Source organism: Pleurodeles waltl, chromosome 9 (assembly GCF_031143425.1).
Source record: "Pleurodeles waltl isolate 20211129_DDA chromosome 9, aPleWal1.hap1.20221129, whole genome shotgun sequence".
Taxonomy (NCBI): Eukaryota; Metazoa; Chordata; class Amphibia; order Caudata; family Salamandridae; genus Pleurodeles; species Pleurodeles waltl.
Genome location: NC_090448.1, coordinates 381,155,276 through 381,178,472, shown reverse-complemented (window position 1 = coordinate 381,178,472; position 23,197 = coordinate 381,155,276). Strand labels below are relative to the sequence as shown.

The 23,197-nt window shown below is 44.2% G+C and overlaps 1 protein-coding gene across 2 annotated transcripts in view; it reads right to left on the bottom strand.

Moving 5' to 3' along the window:
- LOC138259339 (uncharacterized) overlaps positions 1 to 23,197 on the bottom strand; it is a 640,620-nt gene that overhangs the window by 429,327 nt on the left and 188,096 nt on the right. For both annotated transcript variants that reach the window (XM_069206979.1, XM_069206981.1), the window contains 2 exons: positions 18,957 to 19,042; positions 18,294 to 18,390 (listed from right to left, as the gene is read on the bottom strand). In XM_069206979.1, coding sequence (XP_069063080.1) covers positions 18,294 to 18,390; positions 18,957 to 19,042 — 183 coding nt within the window. The remainder of the gene's footprint in view (positions 1 to 18,293; positions 18,391 to 18,956; positions 19,043 to 23,197) is intronic.

Below are 23,197 nucleotides of genomic sequence, written 5' to 3'. Positions count from 1 at the left end.
GGACAATTCCATGATTCCCCCCCGGGTCTCTAGCACAGAACCCGGGTACTGACAAACTGCCTTTCCGGGGTTTCCACTGCAGCTGCTGCTGCCAACCCCTCAGACAAGATTCTGCCCTCCTGGGGTCTGGGTAGCCCCGGCCCAGGAAGGCAGAACAAAGGATTTCCTCTGAGAGAGGGTGTTACACCCTCTCCCTTTGGAAATAGGTATGAAGGGCTGGGGAGGAGTAGCCTCCCCCAGCCTCTGGAAATGCTTTGATGGGCACAGATGGTGCCAATCTCTGCATAACAGAGTCTACACCGGTTCAGGGATCCCCCAGCCCTGCTCTGGCACAAAACTGGACAAAGGAAAGGGGAGTGACCACTCCCCTGACCAGTACCTCCCAGGGTGTCCCAGACCACTGCCATCTTGGAAACAGAGGGGTTGGGGGCACACTGGACTGCTCTGAGTGGCCAGTGCCAGCAGGTGACGTCAGAGACCCCATCTGATAGGCTCTTAGTAGCCAATCCTCCTTTCTTGGTAGCCAAACGTCCTTTTCTGGCTATTTAGGGTCTCTCCTCTGGGGTATTCGTCAGATAAATGCAAGAGCTCACCAGAGTTCCCCTGCACTTCCCTCTTCGACTTCTGCCAAGGATCGACCGCTGACTGCTCCAGGACTCCTGCAAAACCGCAACAAAGTAGCAAGACAACTACCAGCAACATTGTAGCGCCTCATCCTGACGGCTTTCTTGACTGTTTACTGGTGGTGCGTGCTCTGGGGGCTGTCTGCCTTCACCCTGCACTGGAAGCCAAGAAGATATCTCCCGTGGGTTGATGGAATCTTCCCCCTGCTAACGTAGGCACCAAAAGACTGCATCACCGGTCCTCTGGGTCCCCTCTCATCCTGACTAGCGTCGTCCATGGAACATAGGAGCTAGATCCAAGTGACCCCCACAGTCCAGTGATCCTTCAGTCCAAGTTTGGTGGAGGTAAGTCCTTGCCTCCCCACGCTAGACTGCAAACCTGTGTACTGCGTGATTTGAAGCTGCTCCGGCTTCTGTGCACTTCTCTAAGGATTCCTTTTTGCACAGCCTAGCCTGGGTACCCAGCACTCTGTCCTGCAGTGCTCAACCCTCGGAGTTGGACTCCAATGTCGTGGGACCCTCCTTTGTGACTCTGAGTCAGCACAGGTTCACAAATCTTCTAAGTGCCTGCTCTGGTACTTCTGCGGGTGCTGCCTGCTTCTGTGGGGGCTCCCTGAGTTGCTGAGCGCCCCCTCTGTCTCCTCCTCCAAGGGGCGACTTCCTCGTCCTTCCTGGTCCCCAGCAGCACCCAAAAACCTTTACCACAATCCTTGCAGCTAGCCAGGCTTGTTTGCAGTATTTCTGCGTGAAAGCACTTCTGCAACATCCAGCACGCTGTGGGATATCTTCCAACCAAAGGAGAAGTTCCTGGCCCTTTTCGTTGTTGCAGAATCTTTGGCTTCTTCCACCCAGAGGCAGCCTTCTTGCACCTTCATCCCGGGTTTCCTGGGCTCCTGCACCTCCTGGACACTATCACAACTCTTGGACTTGGTCCCCTTGCTTTGCAGGTCCTCAGGTCTAGGAATCCATCTTCAGTGCTTTGCTGGTGTTTGTGGTTCTTGCAGAATCCCCCTATCACAACTATTGTGTCCTTTTGGGGTAGTAGGGGAACTTTACTCCAACTTTTCAGAGTCTTGGGGTGTGGTATCTTGGACACCCGGACTGTTTTCTTACAGTCCAAGCATCCCTCTACAAGCTCCCATAGGTCTGGGGTCCATTTGTGATTCGCATTCCACTTTTGGAGTGTATGGTTTGTGTTTCCCCTATACCTATGTTCACCTATTGCATCCTATTGTAATTCTACACTGTTTGCATTACTTTTCTTACTATTACTTACCTGTTTTGGGTTTGTGTACATATAACTTGTGAATATTACTTACCTTCTAACTGAGGGTACTCACTGAGATACTTGTGGCATACGGTCATAAAAATAAAGTACCTTTATTTTTAGTAACTGAGTATTGTGTTTTCTTATGATATTGTGCTATATGATGTAAGTGGTATAGTAGGAGCTTTGCATGTCTCCTAGTTCAGCCTAAGCTGTTTCGCCATAGCTACCTTCTATCAGCCTAAGCTGCTAGAAACACCTCTATTCTACTAATAAGGGATAAGTGGACCTGGCACAGGGTGTAAGTACCGCAAGGTACCCACTATAAGCCAGGCCAGCCTCCTACAGGCAGATGGTTTTGTACTGGAGCATAATGGAGAGGGGCAGATGGTTTTGGAGAGGGTTTTTTTTTTTTTTTTTTTTTTTTTTTTTTTTTTTTTTAGAGTGGGGCAGATTCCATTGGACTGGAGTGGGGCAGATTAAGTGGGACAGCTTGTTTTGGACAGGAGTATGGTTGACTGGGGTTGAGTGAAGTGGATTGAGTTGAGGTGAATTGGATTGAAGACGGATTGGCTGAAATTGGTGTGGGTTGGATTGGTCTGTGGTGAATTGGTCTGCTGTGCGGTGGATTGGATTGGAGCGGGGTTGATTGTGGTGGTTTAGAGTAGGGTAAATTGGGATGAAGTGGGGTGTATTGGAGTGGGGCAGATTGTTCGAGTGGAATGGATTGCGGCAGTCTGGAGTGGGGCAGATTGGTTTGGAATGAGCAGATTGGAGTTGGGCAGTTGTTTTGGATTGTATTGGGGCAGACTGCTTTGCATGGGATTAGGCAAGATTGTTTTGGATTGGAATGGGGCAAAACGATTTGGACTGGAGTGGGACCGGTTGGAGCAGGGCTGATTGTATTGTTTTGGATTGGAATGGGGTAGATTGTGATGGACTGTATTGGAGTGAGGTGGGTTGGGTTGGAGTGGGGTAAGACTGTATTGGAGTCTGGCAGATTGGAGTGGGGAAGAGTGTTGCAGATTGGAGTGGGGCAGTTATTTTGTAGTGTAGCAGATAATTTTGGATTGGAGAGGAGCAGGACAGATTGTTTTGGATTAGAACGGAATGAGGCAGATTGTTTTGGATTGGAGTGGGGCAAACTGGTGCGGACAGATTGGTAAAGGGCAGATTATTTTGGACTGGAATGGGGTGGATTGTTGAGAAGTGGATTGGAGAGGGGTGGAGTGGGATGGATTTGATTGGGGTAAACTGGATTGGGCTGGAATGGATGGTTGTGGTTGACCTGGAGTGGGGCAGAAAGTTTTGGATTGTAATGGTGGGAATGGAGTGGGCAGAGAGGGGCTGATTGGAGAACAACCGATTGTTTGTAAGGAGTGGGGTTCACTGTTTTGGACTGGAGTGGCCAGACTGGAGTGAGGCAGACTGAAGTGGTGCAGTTTGTGGTAGTTTGGTGTGGGACAGGTTGGAGTGGACTATTTTGGATTGTAGTAGGTGTAGGAAAATGCCTCTTGACATGGTCCCCCCACTTTTTGCCAGGTTTTTGGTGCAATTTCAACTGAAAGTGCTCAGAGTACCTGCTAAACATGTCTCCTGTTTCAGATCTCCCCCCCAAAACAGCACAGTCGTTTTTCCAATTTGCGAACCCCTTAGTCACCACTGTAAGTCCCTAGTAAATGTTACTCTTGGTATCTAGGGCATTGGGGCCCTAAAGAAGACTCCTGAGGGCTGCAGCACAGATTGTGTCACCTTCAAGGATCCTCTTACCAACTGAACACACCGCTGCCATTGCAGATTGCATGTCTTGGTGCAGAGATAAAATGAAAACATGACATGGCACAGAGTCTGCATGCCATGTCCCCTAGCACTGCATGCAATATATGTAAGTCACCCTCAGGCAGGCCTCACAGCCCTATGGCAGGGTGCATTGTGTTACATGTTTGCGCACAGCTGCATGAGCAGCTATGCCCCTGTTATGTCTTTAAATTCTCAGACATAGCAGGTTGACCAGTGAAGCCATTTTAAGTACATTTATTGGACACTGGTCATTACAAGTTCCCCAGGTACATGACGGCTTCACTGAAGCTAGGGATGTTTGGTATCAAACATCTCGTACTACTAGACCCTCACTAAATCCAGTGATGGTTTTAATTATATATGCACACAGAGGGAAGCTTAGAGGTGCCCCCTGAAAACCTACCAACCCCTAAGCGTGGTCACTGACTGGTTCAAACCAGTGCCGCCACCTTAGAAAATGTTCTGGCACCCTGAGGTGAGAGCCAGCACACTTGAGGGCTCAGAACAAGGCCTGCTCTGGGCAGTGGTGATAACACCTCATCCAGGCAGGATGGAGATTCCAAGGAGGGGAGCTTCAAATGCCTGGTCACCTTTGAAAAGTGACCCAGACCTCCTCAAATGGTAGAGAAGGCAGACCCCCAGTTCCTGACCCCACGTTCAGCTGCAGGACTTAAATTAGGATGAGTGCCCACTTAATGCCAGTCCCACTCCTAAGGTGGATGTGCAGGGGTGGACACTGCTTTTTTAATTCCTCCATCTTGTTTGGAACGAACTCGGTCTAGAGGGTTAGGACTACGCCCACTTCCCAAAGGAAGTGGTCATAAGGGTGTAGTCACCCTAAAGGTGATGAACCCATTGGCTACCACCAGACACCCCTGTAATGCACCTAAATTCAGTATTTAGGAGGCACACTAGAACCCTAGACCTCAGATTCCTGATGACCTAAGAAGAGCTTGAGACAACAGAGTTGCATCAGCAAAGACTGCAGATACCAATTGACTTGACCCCAAGCCCTGCCGGCCTGTCTGCAGCCTTTGACGATCTTGTGCCAAAAGATGACCTGTCCTGTATTCCAGCGACTGGAGAACTGCCTGCCTTCTGCAAAGATCAAGATCTCCTGAGAACAGCACACCTGTTCAAGAAGAAACCAACTTTAAAAGAAAAAATTATTGTCTGAGGAACCGTGAAACCGCCTCTGGACCTACCTCTGCATTTAATGCCCATGGCCTGCATCCATGTGGCCCAGCGGTCCTGTGAAGGTTTCCCTGTGAATGTATGTACTGTGGGCTGATCCCTGCCAGACTCTGACTCAAAGCCTGCAGCCTCAAACTGAAGACTCCCCCCTGACCGTGACCTGCCTGGTAAGTTGTTCCTGAGGCCAAAGACACCCCTGCAGCCAGAACCCTTGGGCCTTGGAGAGCTGGACCATCAGAGTCCCTCCACCCCTCAGCATCAGAACTTACCTGGGCAGCTGTGAGTTTTCTTCATTCAGCCTCCTGACCGAGCCTGCAGCCTTTTTCCAAGACTGAACTCCCCACTGACTTACACGGGCGCCCAACGCTGTGTTGGCACTCTGCACCCAGCCGCCTCTGTATTGCTGAGGTTGTAAGTTTGGTGCTGCCATGTAGCCCACCGCCGATGCTCACCTGCACCCCGTGAGACCAACCTCTGACACAGCTTTACTTACCTGTGAGCAGCGCATCTTCGTTCATACCCCCAACCTTCAATGGTTAACATTCAGTATCCGACTCCGAATTTGACCTCTGTACCAGGCCGCCCCTTTGGGTGCACTCTTGGTATCAATTTGAACCTAGTCTGGTGTTGACCTAAAATCCCAAAGACTGGATGTGTAAGTAGAGAACCTGCAAAACTAGATTCTTGTGTTCCTCCCATAGGTTAACATTGAAGACTCTGAAAATTGCACTGTCGATTTTTTAAACTTAAAAATATTTTTAATTTAAAAACTGCTTACCTTAAAACATTTAGTTCAAAGCATATATAGAAGTAAATAATTTTTTGATTTGATCTTGGATTTATTCTTTGGGTGTGCGTCTCAGTTATTGCCTCTCAGTACATCAAATGGCTAACACAACTCCTTGATAAACCTAATTGCTCACTATCACTACTATAAATAGAGCATTAGACCTACCTATTTCTGCCTCTGCAAACCTTTGGGGATCCACTGGACTCCGCATGGTGTACTTCATTTTAGTGCACCATATAGAGAGCTAGCTTACTACGGTGGGGCAGATTATTTTTAATTGGAGTGGGGGAGATTGCTTTGGGTTGGATTTGAGTCAGGCAGATTATTTTGGGTTGGATTGGAGTGGGACAGATTATTTTGGATTGAAGCGGGCCAACTGGCCTGTGTCTGATTGGTTTGGATTGATATTTTTTTTGCGGGGGGGGCAGATTGTGGTGGACTGGATTCAAGTGGTGTGGAATGGGATGGGGTAGATTGGATTGGTGTTGGTGAACTGGAGTAGGGCAGATTGGAGTGGGGCACAACGTTTTGGATTGTTAAGGGGCATATTGGAGTAGGGCAGATTGTTTTGGATTGGAGTGGTGCAGTTTGTGGTGGTTTGGTGCAGGACATATTGGAGTGGGGCATGTTATAGACTGGAGTGGGGTAGATTGTTGCAGATTGGAGTGAGGCAGATTATTTTGCAATGGATTGAGTGGGGAAGAATATTTTGGAGTGGAGTGGGCAGATTATTTTGGTTTGGAGTGGAGCAGATTGGAGCACAGCAGATTGGCGTGGGGCAGATTGTTTTGTATTGAATTGGGGCTCATTGGTTTGGATTGGAGTGGGCAGATGGGATGAAGGCAGATTGAAGTCGTGCAGTTTGTGGTTTGGAGTGAGGCACGTTGAAGTGGGCAGATTGTTTTGGATTGGAGTGAGGAAGATTGATTTGTAATGGAGTGGGGCAGACTACTGGATTGGGGCAGATTGTTGTGGACTATAGAGGGGCAGTTTGCTGTGGATTGGAGTGGGACAGGCTGTTTTGGACTGGAGTGAGGCAGATTTATTTGGATTGAGTGGCACAGATTGTGGTGCTTGGCATGGGACAGGTTGGCTTTGGGCAGATTGTTTTGATTGAAGTTGGGTAGGACATTTCATATTGGAGTGGGGCAGATTTGAGTGGTGTGGATTACATGGATTGGAGTAAGTGATTTGGACTGGAGTAGGGTGGACTGAATTGATCTGGGGTGGATTAGTTTGAGTGGGTGAATTGGATTGAATACGGGACGAAATGGGGTGGATCGGATTGGTGTGCATTAGAGTTGGGTGAATTTGACTGGAGGGGTGGATTGGAATGTACTGCATGATGAGGTGTTAACGCATAATTTTGTAAACTACACGTAAGAAAGCAATGTTGCTTTGTAATATTTAGAACAAGATAATAGTCTTGTTAATTGAGAACAGCACCCAGAAGAAAATACAAAAGAAAATGAGTGCAAAATGAGAAAAGACGACTTGGCAAACTAAAAGAAAAGAGTTAACTACAGCAAATAAAAATGTTCCAGTTTTGTTTGTCCTGCTGGGCACGTTTTTGCCAGTCACACGCCTTCTGTTTGAAGAGCACTAGAAGTTAAAACGAACAAAATAGTACCTCATTCAGGTTGGGAGCAGTGGAGGGCATTGATTAAGTTGACTCAATCAGTGATTGGTCCCTGCTCAACAGGAAGGAACAGAAATGATATGGGGTCAGTGATCAACTGTGGGGCTGTAAACAAGAGTGCCATGCAAGCCAACAAATAGTAAGCAACAGGTGGGCTCCAAGCCCTTTTTTTTGTTTACAACAGGGTATCGCAGGCTCAACCCTAAACAGGGGAATCTAAGAGAGGGGATGGCTTTCTTGCCTTGCAAAGCCTCCTTCTCAAACAAAACTCTGTAAAAAGCCACCAAATCAATGCACAGAAAATATCAAATAGTTGTGTTTAGGCAGCATACAATACAGAGACAGGCCAGTTGGACCCTAAATTAGAGTCCTGGTTCATTCATGTATCCAAAAGCTTTCTCTTACCCACTCAATCAGTTCTCCCAAAGATGAAACCTGATCCCTACCTTTGGAAGGCCCTTAGTTTGCAGTCATGACAGGAATTGATTTAACAAAAGAAAAGATGGAGGGGGGTTCAAGATGGTGAGTACACTGAAATGGAGGGGAAATATGATTGTGTACCTTGCCATCACATAGGACTGCCCTAAAACCAGCATATCTGGATTTGCAAAGGATTACCAATTCAAACTAACAAAGTTGGCCAGTCAAGCTTTCACCTAAAAGAAGAACTTTCAGCACCTGAACAAAAACACCAACTTGCATGTGCCCTTCGCAAGACACTCACTATGCAAGCAATCCACCAAATTATGGACCTCATCGCGACCCTTGCACCCGACATAGCCTTCCTCACCAAGTCCTGGCTCAAACCCATATCCACCCCAGACACTGCCATATTGATGCCCAATGGATATAAAATCACTCACCAGGGTTGCACCATCAAGCCGAGAAGAGGAACAGCCATCATTCACAAAGAGACCATACAGTGTACCACCACCACTAACACCACCCCCATGGAACATCTCAACTTCAAACTCCACACAAATGACAAAACAACCATCAGCGGTACCCTTGCATACAGACCCCCAGACTTCATTGCACTCCAAGCCTTAGACTCCAAGGACTACATCTTAGGTTACCTAAACTTTCACATCGACAACCCCAACAACACTGCACACCTCCTCGACAGTATGAGCAGCCTCAGATTGACCCATATTGTATATAACCCTACTCATAGCACACACATGTTGGACCCTATTGTCATCACAAATAACTGCTTGAGATGCAGCTATGTCATAAAACTCACATGGACCAATCACTCCATCATCCACTGTAGCATCTCCAGCCCCCAGACCAGCTGGGTGGATGCCCTCAACACCTCCAAACCGGCTACTGCCATCAACCTTGAACAGGGAGTGACAAATGTGTATCACCAATTGTGCCAAAAGGCATCGTCCCCATCAAGAGCAACATCCAGAGAAAATTCTCCAAAAATGTCAGCTGGTACACCCAAGATCTCAGAACAGCAAAATGATACATCAAACTGCTTGAGAGGAGATGGCACATCAGGAAGGACACTTCCAACAGAGAAGCCTTCAAGACCTTCTTCAACCTCTACCACTGCCCGAGGGCAAAGAAGCCAGCCCTTGCTGTATGCATGCATCAAAACCAACACTACCAAGAAACTTTTCAACTTTTAAGGAATTCTCCAACCCGGCTGCCAGCGAAAGCAACATCACACCCTTACAGGAGCTATGCGCCAATCTTGCGCATTTCTTCCATGACAAGATAGCAACCATATACAGAAACTTCGAACCTCAACTGGCACCTATAGACGTCCGACAGATACACCACCATCGTAACCGACACAAACCACGTATTGACCAACTAGAACATCCTCTTCACGCAAGACTTCACCTCCACCATGAAATCTAGCCACTTAGGAGCTCCCACAGACCCCTGCCCACACCATAGCCTTGGAAACTAAAGGATCAGCTAGGAACCTACCACCCCCTGCTCATCACCTGTATCACCACTGCAACATTTCCCAACGCATGGAAACACGCCAAAGTCAGACCACTACTCAAAAAACCCTCCACCAATCCCAGCAAACCCCAAAACAACCGGCAAGTCCCATTCCCAGTGAAAGTACTGGAAAAGATCTTCAACAAGCAACTCATGACATGCCTGGGGCCCAACTAGCTACTCAACGCCTCCCAATCCGGCTTCCACAGCAATCACAGTACCAAAACTGTCCTGACTGCAGCCACAGACTACATCCAAACCCTCCTCAACGGCGGAGAAACAGCAGCTTTGATCTTCCTCAACCGCTCAGCAACCTTTGGCCCTATCTTACCACATGCTGAATGAAAGTCTCCACCACACTGGCATCCAAGGGGACACACTCAGATGGATCACCTCCTTCCTCACAGGAAGAACCCAGAGGATCCATCTCACCTCCAAACCCAAGGATATCACCTGTGGTGTCCCCCAGGGCGCATCCCTCAGCCCCATGCTCTTCAAAGCATACATGACCTCGCTGGTCAACATCATCAGATCCCACTGTCTCAACAATTTCCTGCCCAGACGACACCCAACTCATCCTCTCACTCACCAACAACCCCCCTCCACCACCAGAACCAACTTCCACAGATGCATACATGCATCGCTGACCAAATGAAGACCTGCCTGCAGCTGAACACAGACAAAACGGAAGTACTGATTTTTGGCAACAGCAGCAACACATGGAACGACTCCTGGTGACCATCAGACCTAGAATCCATACCCACTCCCCTTCAACCACGACAGAAACCTCAGAATAATCATGGACAAGCTCACCATGAAATCACAGACCAATGCTGTTTCTTTCCTCTACCTGCTTCCTCACTTTGTGCTTGCGACTCGAGATCTTCAAGTGGCTACCTCTAGACACGAGACACACTGACACAGGCCCTCATCAGCCGACGACTACCGCAATGCCCTCAACATAGAAAATCGCCACATTCTTCCTATAGAGACTTCAGACCATACAGAATGCCACAGACAGACTCATCCTCAGCCTTCCCCCAACGAACCCACATCACACCCCACCTCAGCAACTCCACTGGCTCCTCATACAGAAGAGATGCCATTCAAGCTTCTGACCCACACTGACAAGGCTCTACACAACCAAGGGCTTACATACATTAACCACCACCTGGACTTTGACTAACCATCAAGAAGACTATCCTCCGACTCCCTTTCACTTGCCCATACTCCCCACATCTACCATAGCAGACATGGAGGATGCTCCTTCTCTCATCACAGCAAAAACCTGGAACAGCCTCCCCACGCAACTCCAGACAATCACTTCACTTCCGGAATTCTGAATGGCGCACAAGACCTCGCTGTTCGAATAAGCCTCTTTGTCACCTGCAAGCACCGGATACCCTAGCGGGTGATTAGCTGCGCTTTATGAATCCTGATTGATTAATAAGGTCATATGCAGAACATGTTGGAGCTATCAAGCTTCCATGTGTAAGTAAATCATCCAGTCCATGTTTTTTTTCTGCTTTGCATCTGGAACTTTTAGTTTTGCTTGCCCAATTGCAGATCCAGAATTCAAGTCCCAGAAGGGAAAGTTAAAAACCTGGGCCTGATGAGCTATTGCCAAGTGGACCTGAGCTACTTGAGACCTCTGTCAATTTGACTTAAAGTAAGTGGATCATAACCTGTTCATGGTTAGTTATGGATTTTAAGGAAAGCCTTTGTTTGCATATCTGATATTACTAATGCAGCTGAAATTATTCAGCCCAGATTTGTATGCCAAAGGATTTCAAGCAACCTTGCTGGCATCCACCAAATCAAGATGCTGACCTCTAATCGGTCTTTGCTCTTCAATCAGGATGCTGGTTCACTCTAAGTGGGCTACTGAAACTGTCCCATGTTGGCACAATACCAGATTTTCAATTCTGGGCTGTTGTGATGTCATCGGGTGGATTAGTCTAGTGGTTTAACTGAAGCAAACCAAATGGCTTCAAAACCCACAACACGTTAAGGCATAAAATTATAAGTCTGGAACAGAGACATTATCCTGATAACCTGGCATGTTCTTACACCCCTCATTTATCACAGACTGTTTTTAGGTGTCTGTCACAGATGCATTATAAGCAGTACTTTAACATGCACTTAAAGTAGGCTTCTCGTCAACCCTTTATTTATGGTGGATGTAGCGTCCTCCCTAGCCCAGCAGCATATAATTGACCACACCACACACTGAGCTCTGTAACAGGCATCTTTATTCCTCAGCATACGATCACACACTACTCTCATATCACATCATAACCGTTGATAACCGCAATTTAACATCTCCCAACACGTTACACAATTCTTTTTGAATCTGCCTAAAACCACAAGGACCCTTGCACGCGAAGTCCCACAACACTACATCTTCCCTCTTGTTAAATAAAAAGTATAAATAGTGACATTACATTTCTTCAATAAGTCGTCGAGGCGCTCGCACTAGTCGGCCAGATCAAGTTGCATGAGGTAGTTCTGATGCACAATGGCTGGGCACCCATGCCAATGGTTCTGATGTTTTTTCTGGACTGTTAGGTGGGGTTCCCTCATTCATAATTGGAGGATCTGACAACAATAGAGGGAGGTGCTTAAAATTTGACGAGTCGTATGTCATGTCTGTTCGGGATGATGCACAATCAGCATGTGTCCTTTGCACGTCAACACCCTCAGAAGCTCAACATCAAACTAGGTGTTTATTTCTGTTTGACCAGGACTCAGTCAACTTTAATCGAAGACTGTTTTCTGAGCCTGTCAATGCCGGTTGGCATGTGTTGTCATTTTGCACTTTTGTAAAGTGTCTGACATGAACCCTATCATTGTTCAGGTCAGTCCACTGTGGTACTTTGGTTCCACTGGCTCTCCCAAATACCAAGGTAGCAGGACTCTCAGCAGTTATGAATTGAAGAGTTGAACAATAGGCACTTAGGGCTTGGCACAGGGCCTTGTTTAAATTGATTCCTTCCATCAATGCTTGTTGAATCACCCTTTTGAGGGTACTCATGAATTGTTTGATGACACCATTAGCTCATGGCCACAGACGTTTGCTTGTTTGATGCATGACATTTAGCCTGATAAGAAACTCCTTGAATTCTTAGCTATTGAATGGCGGACCATTGTCAGATTTGAGAATGGCAGGGATAACCCATGGTGCAAAGATGTTGTCTAGCTGCTCGATGACCTTGTCATGGGTTGTTGATGATCTCTCCTCTACTAAAAGGAAAACGTGAATACTCATCAATGGCTATTATGAGATGATTTCTTATTCTTAAAGCCCCGAAAGAAGTCAACTGCAACTTTTTTCCCAGACCTGTGCAGAAAGGTCAGACATGGTCAATGAATACCGCGTCACATTGCGGGGAAAGGCAGTTGCAAAGATGGCACTCTTCGTTCCTTCTCAACTCATTCCTCTTGGTGTGGGAACCATTCTTGGTCTCTCAGGGCTATTTTGGTGGCTACAATGCCATGGTGCCCTTCATGGGCTAGGTCAATGATTTTGTGTCTGAGGCTCTCAGGTTTGACAATTCATGTGCCTCTCAATACAACATCGTCCTTGGTTACAGACAGTTCATCCTGCACATTTTTGAAACTCAACATAGTCAGCAAAAGGCTCAGTGTTCCTCTTCCATGACTGAATTGAAATGATGTCTTTGAGGATAAGCATGTTTTTATCACCATTAGTGGCAGCAATAATCTGTTCGATTGAGGGATGTTGGCATACTGGACCTCACAATGAAGTTAACTTACTCCTCAGACATTCTGATGTTGCACTTTGACGATGAGTGGTACTCGTAAAAAGTAATCAGTAGTGTTCTGATCTTTACGCAGCTTGTGTACAACTGCACAATTGCATAGTCATGCTCTTACAGTCACAACCGCCCCTCCACCCTCAATGCGAGGGGGCATTTTGGCTTTCAGGTTTACAAAAATAGTGAGCAGTATTTGGTGGTCAGTAATGATAGTGAAACATTTTCCGTATAGAGACATGAACATGTTTGCAGGCCCACACTACAGCCAGACACTCCATCTCTGGCCGAGAATAGGCACATTCCGTGTCAGACAGGCTTTGATTGGCATAAGCTACCATGCATCTCTGAGCATTCTTCCATTATGTTAAGCAAAGATTGCCTACAGTCCATCCAGGATTGCATATACTGTGATGTCAGCATGTACCTTGGGGTCAAAATAGGCTATATCGGTAGCATTCTCAATCCCGTGTTTTATTCTTTTGAAGCTTTGATCATATTCAGGAGACCACAGTAAAGGGACATTTTGCTTTGTAAAGTCTCTTAACGGGGCACTCACTGTAGCAAAGTAGCAAACGTACCTTGAGCAATAACTGGCCATGCCCACGAAACACTGCAGCATGGTGACATCTTCTGGGGGGGCACATAGCTGACAGTGCTTGCACTTTATTTGGGTCGGGAGTCATTACCCCATCAGAGAATATGTGCCCAAAGAACTTAAGTCTTGTTTTGTGAATCTCACACTTTGCCGCTTTCAGAGTGAGACCTACCTCAGCCACTAACACGCACGTTTGTATAAGAGCCTTGTTATGCTCCTCTTGAGTTGCTCCAAATACCAGTATGTCATCACTGTGATTAAAAGCATGCCTGACAGGTTGAATTATTCGACGTATAACTTCATTAAACATTTCAGCAGCTGATGACACTTCAAAACTCAATCTTTTGTATCTGAACAAACTAACATGAGTCGCTAAAATAGTGCTGTACCTGCAGTTTTCTTCGAACTCGAGTTGATGGTATGCCTTGCTTAGATCAATACATGAGAAGACTTTGGCACCATTCAGTTGAATGATTATGTCCACTATATGTAGACCAGGAAGACATTCTTTCTCAACTGCTTTGCTGGCCTGTTGTATACCAGCAAAGATGCCCACTGCACCCCCACTGTCCTTTTTTGGCACAACCACTAAGGGAGAAACCCATGGCATGGGACAGGTGGAGCACTCAATGATGTCATGCTTCAACAGCGTTTATGCTTCTTTCTCAACAGCTTCTTGCAAGTGAAAAGCAACTCGAATGTGCCACTGGGCAGCAGGGCAATTGTCCTCATTAATGTAAAGTCACAACTTAATTGCCTTGAGCCATTTGAGGCCATGAAACAAGAAAAACTGACTTACAATTTCAGATTGAGTGTAAAGGTTGTAATTGAGAGATCAGTCCCATGTCAGCAGCAGCAAAACTGAGTCGGCATGCACTAGATGAAGTTCTTTGAAGAACATGAATTGGCCCTTGTACTGATACTCCTTTATGTTACATCATTGCTATGAAGGGCCCTGGACTCTGCAACTGTTTGGAGGCAGCCCTCGTGTATACCTTTGTGTTTGACGGGTTAGGGCGTGGCAGAGGAGACTAACTATTAAACTTCTCCACTGGCATGATATTGATCTACGCACCACTGTCTAGTATAAAGGTTATGAAGCAACCGTTAACTTATTGCTATTTTGGGGCAGTGTCCAGATGAATTCAGTTGTTTCGTTTGATGGTTTACCTTTTACTTGTTCTTCCTTGCAAGCGGCCAAACAGACACATGCCTCTCAATCCTTGGTTGACATCATGGCACATCCATCTTCTTCGCTGGCACTTAATGACGTTGAGGAGTCTATATAGGATGAGCTTGACAGCGATCAACTTTGTCAGGATTTATTTGTCTCAACTGGTGCTCCCTTTTGGCCTTGTGCCATGGGTAGAATGTTTCTGGAACCTTCTGACGTCCATTTTCACTTCTTGCTGTGACTTATGTGATTTCTTCTTTGCAGACTATTAAGAATTTGCTTTTTTTCTCTCAACCTTTGCATGTCTGTCCCATGGCCGGACATTTGCCTTCATGTGAAAATGAAAAATCACATTGGAAAAATAACGTTTTCTTCATTAAAGACATTGACTTGCACTCATCTACCTTATACTTGCTTTTAATAAACACAGATTCCCTTTTCACCATCCTTGGCTCCTGCAGCCATTAGTATTTTCTCCAAACCTGAGCACCTCTTTCAACATGCATCTTCCAAGAGTCTGAAAAGACAGCAATCAGTGCCTCTGAGGCATACTGCTACTTCATCATTAAATTCACTAAACTTGCGGTGTTCGATAAGCACCTCATGTCTTTCAAAAACTCATCCATTGTTTCACCAGTTTGCGGCCCTGCATGATTAAAAATGTACCTTTCAAACTCAACATCTGGCATCAGATTGAACTTGCATCCCAATGCTTCTTTGATCTGATGATACAATATTGCATCAGTCGGTGAGATTTTCTTCAGCTCTTTTATTCCATCACTGGCATGGTTGTTTAAATACTTAATGATTTTCTTACCTACTTCAAGGGCATCTTTGAACTCATTGTACAGCTTAATCCATGCAGTCAATCTGGTGCTCATATTTTACTTGTTGGCGGTGCAGAATGATGGTGCTGGTTTCTGAAACACAGCTGCATCATACTTCGTGCTCTTATCTACCACAGTTGAGAGTCTATGCTGTTCATATGACCGCCGCTGTCCCCCAGGATCGGTAACCTCTGCAAGCACTGGCTGTTGACTTGCACTTGGGTCATCATGCCCTATCAGTGGTCATAGAATGTAATTCTCTTTCTTGACTATAACAATTCCATTTCTCACACTAACATTGTTGTGTCCAGTTAATTGCATTGTACCTGGCTGTCACTGCACCTTTAGCGTTTCATATTGATAACTGTGTCCAGTATTTCTCCTGTCAGCCTTGCCAGTAGATTCTGCTGTTTTTTTTCAAATGCTCTCTTCCAGAAGGCATTCTACTTCTTTGAGAGCTGTGTATGGGCTGGAGTGGAGCTTTGACTCCACACACACACACCAACTTCGAATTGCTTCTTGTTGATTTCAGTGCACATGGCATGGCATGAGCAGTTTGTTGTATTGTTGCAAACTCTCAGGGCGAGAAGGCTAATTTCTTTGGGGTCAGATCCCCTACTTGTCGCCTGTTGTAGTGTCCTTCCCTGCCCAGGAGCATGTAAATAACCATGCCAGACATGCAACTCTAACAGACTTCTTTTCCTCAGTATACGATCTCACACTACTCTTGGACCACGTAATAACAGTCGATAACCACACCTCCCAAAAAGTTATGCAATTCCTTTTGAAGCTGCCTAAAACCACAAGGATCCTAGCACACAGTCTCAACTCTACCGTCGATGGCTTTCTTTATATTTAAATTCTCTGCTCCTGCTTTAGTGTTTTTTTTCTATATTCTTTTTTTGTTTGGCCCTGGGAGCATTTAGGTTTCACCAAGATTTTTGGGTGGTTGAACGTCTTCTTCCACAGCTGACAATTTATTATTATTTTAATTTCTTTTTTTTAATATGCCATGTAAAATGTAGCACTTAATGTGTGACTGTCCTGCTCTCCTCTCTCCATTGCTTTCTCTAGCCCCCACCATCCCCGCCTCCTGAATCATCATTGGTTCTCTTGTTCTGGACCCTATACCCACACCGGTATTGCTGTCTCCCTCGGACACCAACCACTGCTGTGGCTCGTTTTGTCTCATATCCCTGACAGCTATCCACCACAGATGCTGTTGGTTTTGCCAGCATTTATAGAATGTGCTATCATTGGAAAAGCCAAGGAGGCAGACTGCAATGGTGGGATGTTATGCTCTTTACTTCGAAGATGGCCCTCATATGGCATGTAGATGCACTGTATTGGCCATCATGGATAAATGCAAAAAATAGCATTGAGCCATTAATGGTGTATAAAAAAATAATCAAAGACTGCCGCTTGCCAAGGCCAGTAACCAACAAGCATCGGCAAAATGAACCTTTGTCTATGTTTGTTCTTGAAGGATAATTCAAATAACGTCAAAGGTTATATAAATATATGACATCCAAAACCTCACGACAAACACCATCTCATTTGACAAGCCCAATCATTCTGGGCTGCCAAAACCTTTGATAATCACAAAAAAAACGTATAAACCACATGAAACTGGAAACATGGCAAGTTCGATATTAAGAAATGTAATTCCAAACACGTTGCATGGACCTGCTGCAAAAACAAATCAAGCACGCTAATTAGCACCAGACTATTTTTTTCACTTCCATTGCATTCTAAGATATACACTTCATAGATAAATCTGTGTTCTCCTTTTGTTGTAACCGATATGGATACAACAGAGTTTTACTTGATTACAGTGCCTAGGTCAGCTCATTCTGAGAGCTCTGACCCTTTTATCAATCGGATCAAAGCAGGATATCAGAACTGATCAACCATGCAAACCTTCTGCTTGTTACACTCACCCTTAACTCACATACTTGCCTGCAATGAGGTCTTGATGACGCAGGTAAATCTCATGATTACATTACTTGTAACATACAGCTAAAGAACACCGACCCGTTACCATACTTCTGGTTACAATTAGAAGCATAATCTACTTGTTCATTACACTTACCCATTACGCCATCTATACGAAAACTCAAATTTCAAATTTTATTTCATCTGGCTAGCTTTTTATGACTCATTGATTTTTTCAATGGAATGTAGTTTGATTATAGCAACGAAAAAGTAGGCATAACCAGTTAATTTGTTACCCCCTCAAGCCCTTCTGAGCAGCTGCTAATCCTCATCCCATATTGTTCTAATTCATGGTGTTACTTCTTAAGTAACTTCTCTACAAATCCTATAGCCTTCCTAATTTCTAATGTTCCTGCAGCCCAGGCAGCGGCGATTGCCTATGCCTTTGATCCCAGACGTTTCTGCATTCAATGAGATTAATGTGGGGGTCTCGGAACCCTCCTCAACTATCGCGTGTTGCTCTCAGCAGACCTGGGTAGGCTTGTATCATCCCTGCCCTAAATTCCCCTTGTGTATGTTTAAAAGAATGATGCTGCGATCGGCAGACTTCATGGCATATACATGCATGGGCCGTAAAAGATTTGAGGGTGGGTGGCTGGGAGGAGGGTTGCAGAGCATTGGAAGAGGAGACGAAAACGGAGGGCATACCTTCAGGGCTTTGATTCGGGCCACCGATCCCGATTTTCTGAACAGACCTTCTGTATGTAGATGCTGGCTCAAGAACTGGCAAATATCCACCAGAAACCTGGAAATAATGAGATAAAATGCAAAGTGAACTTTGGGGAGCATCCCGACTTTCAGAATCACAGAGGTGGGACAGGGACAATGCCAGTAAATACGTCAGTCAGAACCTGGGACAACGCACTCAGATGACAAAAACAAAATGGCTGTGAGGGAGTCATGGAGCCAGATGACTGAGGACTAGGCGAGTATCAAAATAATTATTCCTGCTTTCAACCATTTTTGGCTTTAAGGGCTACTTATAGGGTATTTAATTAGAACCAAATATGTAAAGCTGCCACATACAATTTAGTATTACTAAATACTTATGCGCAATCTAGAACCATTTTTCCATGGCTATTTTAGTCAGAGGCCAGACTAAACTGAACAGGGTCCCCTTTGCAGGTTACTCTCAGCGCATTTCAAACCCAAAAGCTCCAAATCATGGTGAGAAGGAGTGACATTATGAGCTCCTGCAAAGGTTTGGGGCAATGGGGAATTCTGAAATGTATATTTCTTATATTGTGATGCTTTCAGAGTCTGGATAGGTATGACCTGCAGTCTTTCAGCTCTCAGAAGACAGATACTCACTGAGGGACGGCTTCATCACTTTCTGAAAGAGGCAGTGCTTGCAGCGGGATCCCAAACAGACCTATGCGGGGAGAGGAAACCTTTTCCTAGAACGGGAAACAGGAAATCATTTTGAGGAGATGTAACATGGTCATCTTCATTATGGTTTAGGATAAACTGGAGAAAGGAACCGAGACATAGCAAATAACTACACGCCTGGTGTCATATGTAGTATGCGCGGGCCCCATTATACAGTTTGTTCCTCAGTCATGCCAGGACATAATCTAAGTATCAAAGACAAAACACCACATGCACTAATGTACAGCTAAGACCTACTAAACGCTTTGTTTTCTTGCATCTACGTGTTGTGAATTGGCAACATCAAGAATGCTATGAAGTTGTTAGTACTTTGATGAATCCAAAGGCCCAGAACCAGAGTAATCTGGAAATTGACTACCCCAACAGTTACCTGGAAATCAGTGGCTCAGCATTCCAGGTAACAGGTGGAACACACTGGGCCCAAAGTTCCAAAAAGGTGAGCAAGCAAGCAGAGACAAACATATCACTTAATCAAGCAACCCATACACAACATCTCCCTTTCCCCAAACAAGCAAATACAATTTATGATAAAGTTATGATTAAGTATGGAGTGCATGAACACATACAGATAACATTAGAAAAGAGAAGAAAAATTAATACATAATCCAGTAATTAAATGTATTAGTTTTACATTCCTTTTGTAAGAACTTGTTCTCAATGGAGTACAGTTATTTTCCTCCTTTTGTGCCCAGAATCATCTTGTGGGGCATTTTCATGGATGTCACAGCCACAGGGACACCTAACCTGAAATGTGGTTATCAAGAGAATTCTCATAATTAATATTACTAGTGGCAGGAGTTGACCCTCCACCTAAATTCAAATCTTTACGCTCTTCAGACTGTCCATCAAACCATGATTTACCATGTATAAAATGGCCACCTTTGAAAATACCTTTCTGATTAGGTTTCAACTAAGCACACCCCTTTCTTCTATCAACAATGTCCTTTTAAAAAAGCAGCACTCTTGCTAAGAAGCAAAACCTGAATTGGTTCAGAGATTACCGAGTTTACCCTTTTGCACCATAAATTGTTTTCTGAGAATTCAATCACCAACATTAAAATCTTTAAGAGCTCCTTTCTTCACACGATCAAGCTTAGTTAGAATGATCTTGTGCTTTTTTCACACATTCCATCATTTTTTGCACAGAAACCGATAACTCCTTTGCTAGCACACCAACAAGGAGTTAACCTGGTATTGGTTGCTCTACCTCTCAAAAGGGAGGAAAATGAAACACCCGATGTAGAATATGGGATACAAAATACAAGTCCAACCTTTTTCTCTTAATCAGAAACATCCAACTTTGATGTCAAAGCAGTTTAGATACCTTCTTTAGAATTTGTTTACAGCGTTCCACCAAACCACTGTCTGAAGAACGCCACAAAGATGTCTTTTCTTATTTCATACCTTTGTATTTTAAGAGCTGCCCCATTTTTTCGGACACAAATTGTGTACCTTTGTTGGAATGAAAACCAATTTGGGGGTTGGGGAGGTAGAAGCTTGCTTGGTTAGTAGGCTATCTTCATTTCTAAAACGACTGTAGAACATCAAATAGAGAGAAGGCACAGTACTGGTTTTATTCCAGGCTCTGTATATCGTAAGGAAAGGCATAAAGACTTCTAAAGGACTAACATGCAGGGGCTAGGAACACAACAAGGTGAACGGCAAGCACTAACCTTTGATGACTGTTCAACTACAAGGTCCACCCGTCTTTAAAACCCTATGGAGCATAGATATCACAAGATGAATCACTGACCTGAAATGTCAGCACGGTTTGTATGAGTTGTATGAGCGCATGCTACAAGTGTTGCCAAAAACAACAGTGCTGTACACCACAAAATGCACATTAGGGATATTTTCCTGGTCGTAAAGAAATCCGGGAGACCCAGATGGGCACATAAGAAGCATGTTACTGTTTGTATCCCTTAAGGAAAGGCATTAAGCCTTTTAAAGGACGGTCACAGAGACTGAAAATAAAACCAGCAGTGAGCTCTCTCCATTTGATTTTCTCTCATTTTGGGAAACAAGAATCTTTGGTATACCACCTTTTAGAAAATCACATTTTTAGTGTTAGTAATTTTAACACATTTATACATGATACATTTTGAAACTAGTCTGTTAATGTGGCAGGAAATCTCATGTCAGATGGTAATCTAGTGTATGGTCCTGCAAAATCCATAGCTCATTTATGCCATGCTATTACCCGTAAAGGGTTACAATTAACTGCCTTCCTGAATGACTTTCAGTGCTCATCAGACCAGCAATGGTGAGATCTGTTCACAAAATCTTCAACATGAGCACTCATGAATGATGGATATATATATATATATAAAAATCTTTAAAACTTTTTTGTACTAGTTACTCCAGGGTGCCCACTGTGTAATATAGTAATTTCTCTCTCACTAGGAGGAACTAAAAACCTGGTCTAGTTCTCCCATTTTCCTCTGTCAATTTGGAAGCAATCTTTTATTCAGGTGCAATGGACTTATCCAAAGAGTTAACTTGAGACCAACATACAATCATATTCCCATAACTCATTTTATCAGTGAATCCCTATACTCCAGTGAAAGGTATTTTTCTGAAATTATTCTGACACCTGTAGGGCATCCTCTACAGCAAAACACGCTCATCTTCCACCATTAAATCTTCAGACTTGGCAGGGGATATGTGTGACTGCACATATATTCGTGCCTCTAGGAATATACTTCATGTAAAATAAATATCCTGGAGATGTGTCATCGGCCACACATCTGCCAGATTCCCTACCTATACCATTACTGTTGATAAGCTAAACCAGTGGTTTATGATCAGTAAGCAGACAAAACCTATTACCCCATAAATATGTTCTGAACCTTTCAGAGAACGCTGCATATGCCAAAGCTTCTTTATCCATTATACCGTAATGTTCCTCAAAGCATGTGAAATAAAACTAACCACTTGGTCCTTGTTGCCATGCAACTGTGGCAAAACTGCTCCAATAACGATAGAGCTGAATCAACTGTAATAGGGCACTTAGCCAACGCATCAAACGTTTTGAGAAAGGGTGCAGCTATAATTAGCCCATGCACAAACTCTGGCGCTGCATCTGGTTCATCACCTATGTGAATAATTCCTATTTACACAATAGCCCTCTCAATGGTTCATCTATGAAGGTATACTCTTAAAGCGTTCACAATATTAATTTAGTCCTAAAAAACGATCTTGGTGAATCTTTGTTTAGGTGCACTCTTAATAGCTTCATGCAAATCAATTTTGTTTGATACCATTAGCTGAAATGGTGTGACCTACTAATCAACTTCATTCTGTAAAAATGTACACTTTTCTCGTGATAGTCATACCTTTTTGTTAAAATCTGTAAAACTCTTTCAAGAATAAGATGTTTTTGTACTGTATTTGAAAAAATTAAGATGTTCGTTATCTTCAAATGTTTGGACAACGCTGGTGCCTTTAAATAATCTGTTAATTTCTGTAACATTAGCAGAAGATGCTTTACGAAAAGGATTTCTAAGGTATATAAATGGGTCAAATAGTCAGTCGTATGATCTATAGATCTTTCAGAAAGAACAACCTGATATTTGGATTTCAATCATTATGAAGTCTAAAGAACCACCAATGATCGCCAGCAGTTCTTAAATGTGGTGCAAAGGATGACATTCGATCACAATGCTGCTATTGAGGGTACAAAGGTCAGCACATAATCAAATATTGCCAGGGCAAGGTATCCACATTCAACTTAATAAAATGTTCAAATCCTTTATCATAACCCACCTACTGACAAAACTTTTTTAAACTGTTCTGCTAAAGCAGATGTCTTAATTAGAATTTATTAATGAGTGTTTACGTATTTTGAATAATGACTTATGTAGAAAATGAATAACGTAGAGAAAAATAATGTGCACTTTTGAAATTGTGACCTCGAAGAATGGTCACCAGTGTTCACAAAATGTACTAAATGATGATTAATACTTATGAAATACTGAAAATGTATTAGATTAATGTAGTAATATGTCATATTAAGAGTTATGAAGTATGCTCTAGCTTATTATAGTCCTAAACTTAGCGAGTGTCTTCGCCTAGTTTTGCCAGGCCTCACCTGAAGCTGTATTTAGCAGTTAATAAAAATGCTGACAGAGTGAACTAACTGAAATGCTCATTGTCTTGTTAAA